The sequence below is a fragment of the Gordionus sp. m RMFG-2023 genome, chromosome 2, assembly GCF_954871325.1.
Source record: "Gordionus sp. m RMFG-2023 chromosome 2, tfGorSpeb1-WG-v2, whole genome shotgun sequence".
Lineage (NCBI taxonomy): Eukaryota > Metazoa > Nematomorpha > Gordioida > Chordodea > Parachordodidae > Gordionus > Gordionus sp. m RMFG-2023.
In genome coordinates, this window is record NC_088776.1 from 52,351,882 (window position 1) to 52,363,972 (window position 12,091).

The 12,091-nt window shown below is 26.3% G+C and overlaps 1 protein-coding gene across 1 annotated transcript; it reads right to left on the reverse strand.

Annotated features, from left to right (window-relative positions):
* Positions 1 to 9,602: 9,602 nt before the first annotated feature.
* LOC135924446 (uncharacterized) lies at positions 9,603 to 11,161 on the reverse strand. Its single transcript, XM_065459503.1, has 3 exons — positions 10,847 to 11,161; positions 10,377 to 10,781; positions 9,603 to 9,713 (listed from the first exon to the last, which is right to left on the reverse strand). Exons 1-3 carry the CDS (start codon positions 11,159 to 11,161, stop codon positions 9,603 to 9,605), a joined length of 831 nt encoding a protein of 276 aa, XP_065315575.1.
* Positions 11,162 to 12,091: the final 930 nt, after the last annotated feature.

Genomic DNA, 12,091 nt, shown 5'->3' on the forward strand with positions numbered 1-12,091 from the left:
GATAACAATTGAAAAATTATTTCTTGCATTTTATATATTCCCAGTTTAATAATTCAAATAAATGTGGATGTGTTGAGAGGGGGTTTAATCCTCCCTATTACAAATGATGGAGGGAGGGGGGGGGGGCTTTGCATTTTTTTAAAGTGTTAGATTTAAAGCCCTTTTCCTTTTAGAGTCAAAAAATTTTTATATTTTTTTAGCCACTTGGAATAAATAAGCAGAAAGTTTTATTTTTCAATATTTAAATTTTATAGATAATCTATGCCGCCATCGCTGTGTTTATTTTAAATATAGTTCAAAACAATAAAGGTGATATCGCTCCATTTTACAAGGTTTTGGAGGAATTCTAAAGAGGCTAAACCTAGCGAAAAGCTAACATCTTAGCCTCGCTTATCGTCTACAAGAGAGCCGGGGGGGGGGGGGGGGGGTAGTAATAGCTTCAATATTTTCGAGGAGATCGAGGAGTAGACATTTTAGGGGATAGGCTAGGGATTGGAAGAATTTATTGAGGAGTTAGCTATTAAATTTTTAGATGAAATATGGCAAAATGTATTGCTATAAAAATTATATTTTTATTTAGTGTTGTAATAAAGGAATGCGTTCACGTTTATTCAAAACTTTATGATTACATTTTATTTTTTAATTTCATTTAATATTTAATTTTATACCTTTATCCATGTTTTAAATTACTAGTTTTGTGTAAATAAAAAATTATATTAATTTTAAAAAATTCTTATTATTATTATAAAAAAGATTTATATATAATATAAATTTAATTGTGTTAAACCATTAAAATATAAAACCCTTGATACCGAAATTTCCTTTTTGTCGGTAACGTCACTATAGGAGGGGGAGAGGCGCAGGAGCTCAAGCTCCCTAGAAAATTTGAAGAGCCCCTTCAAAATTTTGATATTTTATTTTTTACCAAGTTTTGATAGAAAATGTTAGCTACAAAAAAGTAATTTTGTAAATAATTTGAAATTTTTTTGGGCCCCCTGAGATTGTAAAGACTAGTGACACCTCTGTTTTATGTATCTATTTTGATAATTTAATAAGCCTATGAAATGCAACTATCTAAAAATTATTAAAAAGATTTGTATAATAAATTACAAACAATAATCTTTTATATTAGAAATATTTTGAAAATGATATTTAACTTTTTGAACGCATTTTACATATGGTAAGGATATAATAAGTTTATTGAATATATGATGTTATTGTAAATTATTTATTTTATTTGGGTCATTATTGCAATGTTAATCGATCTGATTCTCTAACATCCATTCCTAAGCTAATCTGGCTAATCTATAAAATATAAATAATATTCAAATTAATAAAACTAGTAGAAAGCCCGTCAAAAATGACGGGGAATGAGATTTTTATTCATTTTTTTACGAATAGATGTCATGCCAGATCCAAGCTCAAAATATTAGGAAGCATATAATTAATAAAAAGTTTATCCAGCCCAGCTCAACCCTTAATAATTTGTTATAGATAATATCATGTCAGGTGCAAGCTAATATAAATTTTGATTCAAGCCCAGTCGTATCCAATATAATTTTGAAAATTTTTTCCCACCTCGGAGATAGTATAATTTTTAATTTATTTATCATCACATGAAGGGGAATTATCTGATTTACCAATTAGTTTAAGATGTAAAAAAAAACATGAATTAAGTATTAATGGAAACTGGGAAGGCCTGGGCAAACCACTTATTAGAGAATCATGACAAATAAAATAAAAATAACCGACTCTTATACTTTTTGGTAAGATCAATTATAATTATATATATATAAAAAAATTGTTGTTTATTATATAGGGTTATTGTAGCTTTTCGGATAAATTTAATGTATGTCTTGCATTTCCCAAATTATTTGTCTATATTTTATGTTAAGTAAAAAAAAAAATGCTAACTATTTAAATAACAAAAATGCCATTAAACACTAATGAAACTTATATGCAAATTATATATATTTTTTTTAAGAAAATATTTTTTATTGACATAAATTTAGGCTAATTTTTTTTAAAAATAATGAGGAATAATTATTATGTTGTATATTTGATAAAATTAAGAGCAAATCCTTGTTGACATTTTTATTTTTGATGGAAAAAGCGACAAAATAAATCTGAAAGATTGTCTGGAAAGGAAATAATTAATGTACAATTTCACAGAGTCTACATGGCCGGGTGGGGGGGGGGGGTAGGAGACAAATGCCTCTAAAATATATTAGCATTTTTGGGGGTAGGTATCGATTTTAAGGGGTTGATATTAAATTTTTGGGGGTAGGCCTTATTTTTTTGGGGGTAGGTATTGATTTTTGGTGGGTAATTTTTGATTTGAATTATAATCTTTTTTAAATCCATTAATTGATACGATTATGATGGTTATCGTTTGATTTTCTGAAAAATGTCAATTAAAGTAAAGATATTTGTCAATTAATGAATAATATAAATTTTCTTTGTCAACGATTTTCATTTAGCATTTTATCAAGTTAATATTTACACATTTCCTATTTGGTACTTTTCTTAGAGGTTAATATATTTATATTATGTTTTTTAATAAATTTATAGATTTTAGCAGGATAAATTTTAGGTAATTTTTTGAGTCATGCATAAAAACATATATCAGCAAGCAAAGAATAATAAAAAACATAATATGTAAAAAATTATATTATAATAATTATTTCTTTCTAGATGCCAAGTAACAAAACCATATTTAAAGTTAAGTGCAATATTAAAAATTGCAAAACTTCTAAAATAAGAAGTGACAAGATACATGAACATTATAAACATAAACATCCTCATGTCAAGCCAGCTGATATGAAATTTACAAAGGTAGCCATCAAAAGAGATAATAATAATTGGGTATCTTTAAATTGTGATATTCCATATAATATCACAAATGGAGTTGAAACCCAGTTGCAAAAAAAGACAATAACATCTTACTTCCAAAAAGTAATATTTTTATTTATTATTGTAACTATAAATTTGTGAATTAATAGAAACTGATTTAAAATTTTACCAGAATAATATTAATATTAAAGTAGTCAGGGTATAGAGAAAATAAATTATATATATTATTATTTAATGTTTTTTAACTGTTTATCACACTATTTTTATATCTATATATACTTTATAAAGTTCAATTTAACAATATGTTTAATAAGTTAATAATAATAATTTAAAACCAAAGTATTAAAAAAACTTATTAAGTTAATATAATGTAGTAAAATAAGGTAATGTTAATTTCTAGGAATTTTTAAATTTAAATCTTTTCATCTTTAATTGAATTAAGAGTTCAAATTCTTTTACTTTTTTTAAATATAAATCTTATAAAATATGATTTGGAATCAACTATTTTCAAAATGTTAGCTGTGTGAGTTTCATCCCCTTTATTTACATTATGTGTTATATTAGGTATGTTTATTATCATTGTTTTATTTAGCTATTAGAATTTATTTAGATAATATACTTTCATCATGAATTTCACAATTTTATTTATACTTAATATTGTTTTTATTTTTATAGTCATTATAATATTGTTTTATGATTTCTTCATGTGATCGCAGTTTTATATTAATCTGCATCTATCATGCCTATGTATCTTTCAAGTATATTTTAAAAATGTTTTTACATGATCTAACAAAGTCATATTGATGTTTATGATTATTGCGTTCAAAATATGTGAATTCCCTTTGTATTCTACATTCACTTGTGCTTTACCTATTACTTGTATCATCTTTCCATTGTAACCTGATAACTTTATGTTGGACTTCATAATATTTTTAATACCTGTTTTCTCAATCATGTATTCATGTAGAATTAAAACATTTATTAAAAACTTAATTATAATGTAGTTAAAAAAAATTATCATTTGCCTAAAAATTTATTAAAAATATAGTTATCATAAGGAAAGAAATTAAACTCCTCTTTATTTATAGAAAATCTCAGTTATTGAAGATTCACAAATTGTATTATCTCCTCATCCAATCCCCAGTTCCAGTGAGGTGTTTACTTTGTATGATGAGGTATTTAATTTAAATACGAATTATATGATAACTTTTGAAAGAAATAAATTATGATTATGAGGTTAATTAAATATTTCCAACCTTTATTAAAAACTTAATTATAATGTAGTTAAGAATAAAATGACCATTTGACTAAAATTTTATTAAAAATATAGTTTTTCATAAGTAAACAAATTATACTCTTTATAGCAAATCTCCAATATTGAAGATTCACAAATTGTATTATCTTCTCATCCAATCCCCAGTTCCAGTGAGGCGCTTACTTTGCATGATGAGGTATTTAATTTAAATACGAATTATATGATAACTTTTGAAGAAAATAAATTAGGACATTTAAATATTTCCAACATTTATTGATTAACTTAATTATAATGTAGCTAAGAATAAAATGACCATTTGGCTGAAATTATATTAAAAATAGATTTTCATAAGTAAACAAATTATACTCTTTATTTATAGCAAATCTCCAATATTGAAGATTCACAAATTGTATTATCTCCTCATCCAATCCCCGGTTCTAGTGAGGCACTTACTTTGCATGAGGCATTATATTTAAATAAAATTTATATAATGACTTTTGAAGGGAATAAATTATGAGGATATTCAAAGTCCAAGTCTTATTCAGCTATACAAAAAAAAGGAACCAAATGACCCTTTTCACTTTATATTATTTAGGATGACAAATATTTTGATAAATTTCATAATTGCTGTAGGCCCTTGTCAGCCATGTACAAATAAATTTCAATATCCTGTTACTAACAAGAGGTTTTAAATAATATTTATTTTCATTAATTTTTACCCATCCATTATTTCTATACCAATATATTTTTTTTTACATTTTTAACCAGGAGCATGAATATAACCTATTATAGAAAGGTTAATATAGATGGTTCCCTCAACCCCAGAAATTGGCTATCTTATAGCACTACTTTCGACAAAGTCTTTTGTCTATATTGTATTATGTTTGGTGGCCCTAAGTCCAATACTTTTTGGACTCAACATGGGGTAAATAATTGGAAAAACATAAAGCATGACTTAGAGAGACACGAAGCATCTTCTCTTCATAAAGATTGTGAATATGCAAACATGACTTGGCTTGCAAATAAACGCATTCAAGATCATTTGCTATCAAATAAGCTTGATATAATCATGGAAAATCGTAATATAGTTCATAATATTATCAATGCCATTATGTACCTTATAAAATGTAATATAGCCTTTTGGAGTTCTAATTCGAATGAAGGTAATTTTATGTGTCTCATAAAATTAATGGCAAAAACGGTTCCAACTTTACGTGCATACATGGATAACAACGAAAAATTGTGGAGAAAAAAATCAGATAAAATTTCGAGACCTTATATAAATTTACTGTCATATGGCCACGTGAAAAAAATAACTGAAATTATTAAGATAAAAATAACAAAAAGCATTATTCAAACAATTAAAGAGAATCGTGCCTATAGCATCATATTAGATGGAACATATGATGTGTCTAAAAAAGAATGCATAGCTTTGCTTGTACGGTATATAGAAGATGATCTGCATCCACATCCTGTAGAAAGGATCATACATGTTTTTACAACATCAGAAACCACTGGGGAAAATATAAAGAAACATGTTTTTTCTAAGTTTAATGATCTTGGTCTTCCTCTTGATTATTTGGTTGGACAAAGTATGGATGGTGCAGGGAATATGAGAGGAGTATACAAAGGAATGCAGGCTTTAATATTGAAAGAGGCTCCAAAAGCCATCTATATTTGGTGCCATGCACATCGGCTAAATTTAGTAGTTGCTCATGTTTGTGGATGCAAAATTGAAATGAAAAAGGCAATGGGAATATTAGATGAGTTATATAATTTTATGAATGGAGTTAGACGTCAAGGTGTGTTTGTTAAATATCAAATGAGAAAGTCCAAGAAATCTCTTAAAAGAATTAAAAACACAACAAGAATGAAACTTGAAACTTATATATTTTCAGAAATTGGTCATCATCCTACAAATCTGTAGAAATCTTTTTAGATGTTTATGAACATATTTTAGCATCATTAGTTGAATTAAAAGATTCTAATGACCCAAGCACCTCTTCCATTGCCGATGGGTTATTATCAAGAATTAAAGATGAAAATTTTATATTAAGTCTTTTTATTTTGAAAGAAATATTGAAATGTACACATGAGGCTTGTATTGAAATGCAGGCAGTTGGTAATGATTTGGCTTTGGTAACCAAATTAATACAACATACAAAAAATAAATTACAAAAACTAAAAGGTTAATATTAGTTACTATTTCTATAAATAATTTTAAAATATAGCTAATGGAGACAATATATTTTTAAAATTACATTCTTTATCTAATAGTTTTTTGAAAAAGAATAATGTAATAACTGATTTGTATAATATGAAATCAATATTCAAATTGGATCAAAAAGAATTCAATAATTATGTTGAACAAAAAAAAAACAAGTTGAATAAATTAAAAAAATTTAAATTATTATTTATTATTATAGATATAGAACGGAAATATTTTTCCCTGTTCTAAATGCAATAATTAATCACCTAAATGATCGATTTAATTATGATTGTTTAAATTTTTTATCACAGATATCCATTTTTACTCCCGCTGGAATTATGGATAATGAAAAAATAGAAGGATGGCAAATATCCGAAATTTGTAATACTTATCAATTGGATGTCCAAAACATTGTTGATGAATATAATGATTTTCGCTCTTTATATTTGAAGTCTCAATCAATCATTTTTTGCGAAGATCTTTTAAAAGTTAAAAAGAATGACGCGTTATATATTGATGAAAGTAATTTATTGATATTTTATTTGTAATTGTATATAATTAAAGGTATTGCAAACGATCAAATTACCAAAGAAAATATCAACAGCGAAATCATGACCAAAATAAAAAAATGGATAAAATTTTCTTTTATATTACCATACCGACTTTTAAATCAATTAAATTATTATTCAAATTTAAATTTATTATATAAATATTTATTAACCCTTCCTACAACTTCCTGTTCAGCCGAAAGAGCCATGAGTAAAGTAAAAATTAACAAAACTCGAATGCGGAATAAAATTTCGGACCCATTTTTGGAAAATTTACTGTTAATATCCAGCGAAATTGATGTTTTTGAAAAATTTACAATTGATGATATTATAACACAATTTGCTTTAACATCAATAAGGTTATCCAAATTATTAATAAAATAATTAATGTATCTTTTTCACGGCGAATATATAGGCTTTTAAATAATGTATATTTAATTTAACATTTTATAATTTCAATGCAAAATATACTATAATTCATTTTATTCTAATATTTTATATAATAGCTCTATTTACAATACATGTTTTTAATTATGTGGAATCAAGCTAAATATACCTCTTTAAATTTATTCGTCTTATATTTTTTACAATATTTTAGATCTTTTTCATAGAAATATTAATATGTTATCTCATTTAATTCACTTATATATATTTTATGAAAATAAAGTGAATACCAAATTATGAAAAGATTGCATTATTTAAATAAAAGTTCATTATCTCTTACAAATTTTTAAATTTTTTTTCCCTAAATAGGCTTGAAAGATTGTAAATAGAATTATGTTGTAAGGTTATAAATGGTGGCAGATAAGATTTTTTAAATAAAATCACTATACCATCGTAGGTCTGTAAATTTCGCGGCCGAAGGCCGCAGGATTTTTTTAGGTGGGTATGGGTAGATTTTGGAGGGGTTTGCCTCCATCAAATTTTCTGCCATGTAGACGCTGCAATTTCATATCATTTAGGGTTGTAGATGAAAGTAATGACGGATTACAAAAGCAGTGCAGAAGCGTCGCTAGCCTTCATAATCTCAGGGGGCTCAACTAAAAAAAATTTATGGGGAAGCGAAGCCCCCCGTTTTATATTAATATATTATACTTTTTTAAAATTTGTTAACTCTGATTAATTTTTCTGATTTTCATATTTTGTCATTTATTATATTATGCAGACAAAATAAACTGGCATATAAAAAATCACATAATGCAATAATATAATTCTTATCAACTTACATTGACAAAAAGTTATCAAACTAGTACAATTCTCTGTAACCATTTTAGACAATGTTTTATAGAATGGACTAATAAGTAAAATTTTATAGGCCTAAACTAGATCAACAATTTTTGAAGGAGAGAGTATAAACGACCAATCCAAATCATTATGGTGGTTAGAGCTTACTCTTAGATGACATGATGGAAGCTAGATAAGTAATAGAGAAAATTATTGTGAGATATTAAATTTCTAAAAGATTATCTTCCATTTTAAATGATATATAAACCACTACACTGTTTACCATTATTGTTTACCTAAAATATGCAATTATATGCTATCAGCCTTTGTAGTAATAATCTTAAATTACATAGCAACACTAGATGCTGGTTAATTTGCAGTAATAGCCATGACACTCACGATGTAAACTAATATTAGAATTTATTATGTTGGATAAATTGATAAAATAAAAACACTAAAAATCTTTGGAAGAAATAATTATGCAAATATATTGAAGCCTGGAGTTATTTACACGGCAATGCCATATTAGAAATGAAACATTTTCTAACGATAAAATAAGGACCAGAATGATATGATGAAACCATTAAGATTTTATATATTGTCGCACCACCTTGATATATTATATCTTAAAATAATAGTATTTGTAATAATATCAAAAATATACTTGTATTAAAAATTTAATTCAAGACTGTTTTTCGAAAAAGAAAAAAATAGCTTTCCTAAAAACACGTAAAAAAAGAGGAGAAAAGATATGAAATTTATTACATCTATTGCAAGATGAATAATAAAATGTTTAATTTTTAAAATTATTTATATCTAAATAGATGGCGTTAAATACTTGAATGCAATTTGTTATTATATTTATTATCAAAACCATTTATTAGTAAAATTTATTATGATATTAACTGTAATATATTATATAACTGTCAAATACGTCTATAAAAGTGGCATTATATCTAATATTTTATAAACAACTGTATATAGTAGAGGATTATAAACTATATGTCTACTTACTTACTTTTTATAAAGAAATCTCTTATACTTATTTGGACCTTGAGAATATTTTTAAGGTATGATAAAATTTCAAAATAAATATACAGTTGATTAGTCATTTTGAACTCGGCTAATTACAATATTAAATTTGTTACTTTTCAAATAATATATGATTATATATATTTATTTAGTGTTAAATAATAATTTAAATAACAAAAGTCAATTAAACTTCAACTGTTAAAGCTAAATTAATATTTAGTGAGTTATTGATATTATATTTATAAAACAGAATTTGATTGCAAGCTGACATAGTGAAAATATAAATTATATGTATTAATCTAATCCAATAATTAAAATAATATTCATTTAATAAAAATTTAAATAATCTTGGTAATTTCTAAATAATAAATTATATTTATATATTACTTAATGGAATTATAAAAGAAATCATTCAGTGGGCAATCAAAAATATATTTTTAGTTCAAAGGGATATTAAGGAGCCATTAAAATATTTTTTGCTTTAGGGGGCTAAGGGAGCTCGAGCCCCTGTGCGCCCCCCAACGCCACTGAAGCAGTGTACAAAAACAATACGTCCTGATAAAGATGAGTCATATGCCTTTGCCTTGGGATACTGGTTAAAGAAAAACGCAAAATGAGATATCTGTCAATGTCAGCATTGGTAGCCCCCTCTAAAATAGAATCATGAACGACAATGTTAACTCAACCATAAAAAGGTAGTAAGAATTGTTATAAAGGCCACGACAGAACTACTGCATATTTTTCCATTAATAAAGTTGATGAAAATAAGTGAGGTTAGGACATGGCTTGTTATCTATAATAAAAACAAAAGAATAATTAAAAAACAATGTATTAAACCTGAAGAGGAGTCAATATTAGGTTAACCTATCTAGAAATAGTGGGAATATCATCCATCAGAAGCTAAAATAGATGTATTCTAAAATGAAGTATAAGAAGACATGTGCGCCGACAGCATTTTCGGCGGCGGCGTTTCTTTTTTTAAAATGATCGGCTGGCGGCGGCGAATCGATTTAGACGCCGCTACAAAAATCGGCGGCGGCGTCAAATATTTTTCTAACTTAAATTTTTTTAAGTAAATTTTTAAATTCATTGGAAACACTTATAAAATAAAATTTATACTTTATTATGTTTATAACTATAATTTAATGATTTTTATTAAGTTATAATTATCATGAATAAATATTATTTTATTAAGATTTAAAGGACATAATAATGATCTTTTAGAGTTCAGAGTGAGCCCAGCTATAGAAAATACACGCTCGCTGGGTGTGCTTGTAGCTGGAACGCACAGGACCTTTCTAGCTAATATTGAAAGTTTAGGAAGATCCAATGCTCTTATCTTCCAAAAATCTAAGACATCTTTTATCTCCAAATTATAAGGCGAAAATAATGAATAACACTCTTTTTCTAAACTAGTTAAATAGTGTTGTTGTTCCAGGTTATTGTTTTGAATAGATGAATGCTTCGTAGCCAATGACTTTAGATAATCGAGTTTTGAAGCAACTTCCGTCGTTTTACATTCGTTTAATTCGTCCGTGTAAGACCGTAGAGAGGTAGCGTGTTGACATAAAAATTCAACCGGAGTAATATTTTTTTCCTTTAAATATTCATTTACTATGTTTATTGATTGAAAACGAGGATCCAAAAGTGCTCCTAACACCTAAGTAAAATAAATAAAAGAAAGAATAATGTATAAAAAATAATTTATGTATTTTAAAATACTACCTGAAGATCGGTTATTGGAAATCTATGATCAAATTTAGTAAGCATATTTTGTTTAAGGGATGCTATGGGTGGACTATCATTTTCTTTTACAATTAAATGATTTTTAATTTCACTACGAAATAATAAGGCTAAATTTATAGTAACTCCTTTTTGGACAGATAAAAATTCAACAGTTTGTTTGAAGGTTTTAAGAAAATTTAAAAGTTCATACACAAAGTCCCAATCGGAGTTAAATAATTTGAGATCCGGTTTCTCCATTCTATTTAATAGAATATTTATAGGATTTTTGTTATTGCCAGTCACACTTTCCAGCATTATTAAAATACTATGCCAACGTGTAGGCACATTTAATTTTAAGGTTTTATGTTTTTTCTCATATGATTTTTGATTTTCACTATCATCATCATACCCCAAACGATCTTCATAAAAAGGATCATTATCTATCATCCAAATCTAAAATATCCGATGTATATGATATCGATTCAAAACATTTTCTATTTTCTATATCGTTTATATTTTCAAAATCCGCTGTTTTGAATCTTAAGGCAACTATAACTTCTCTAACTTTTTTAATGAGATTTTCAATTTTATTAACTTTTTTTATTCCATCGACTGTCACTAGATTATGTAATCCATGCCCCAAACATAAATGATGGTCATATTCTCCTAGACGAACACTTTTCTTTACATTGGGTCCTGCATCCGTAACCATTTGAATTTTCTTGGACCCTAAATCAAATTCATTTTCAATTTTTTCTATTTCGGAAAGAATAGTTTAAGCGGTATGTTTTTGGGTGACATGATGTGTCGCCAATGTATAAAATACAATATTAAAATTATTATCTATTTCGTGAAAAGTAAAGGTGATATAATTTCGCCGTCTATATTTGTCTGTCCACATATCAAAAGTTATAGCACAAAATTTAGGACCTTAATTTGTTGGCATATGTATGCTTTCATTGATAAATAAACATCATCTAATCCACTCCGGCTAAGTGTAGTTCTGTCAGGTAATTCTTTGGCATCTGAAATAATGCCATATTTCTACATAATAAAAAGTTAATAATAAAATATTATGCCATAAAAAATTCTAAATGTGGGATGTTATAAAATAATTAAATATCTTAACAAATAAAAATTAAGATTGCCCTATAAAAAATTATAATGATTTTACAAATAACCTTTAGAAAATCTTGCATTCCAGTATTATTTATAGAAGAGAATGTCATTAAATCCTTGCAACAC

What these genes read in the sequence shown, in the direction of transcription:
- LOC135924446 (XM_065459503.1), bottom strand. Translation starts at nt 11,161, where the DNA reads ATGCTGGAAAGTGTGACTGGCAATAACAAAAATCCTATAAATATTCTA. An exon ending in TTCCAATAACCGATCTTCAG is followed by an intron (nt 10,782 to 10,846) that starts GTAGTATTTTAA and finishes TATTTTACTTAG; the next exon opens with GTGTTAGGAGCACTTTTGGA. An exon ending in CAAGCACACCCAGCGAGCGT is followed by an intron (nt 9,714 to 10,376) that starts GTATTTTCTATA and finishes TTCTTTAACCAG; the next exon opens with TATCCCAAGGCAAAGGCATA.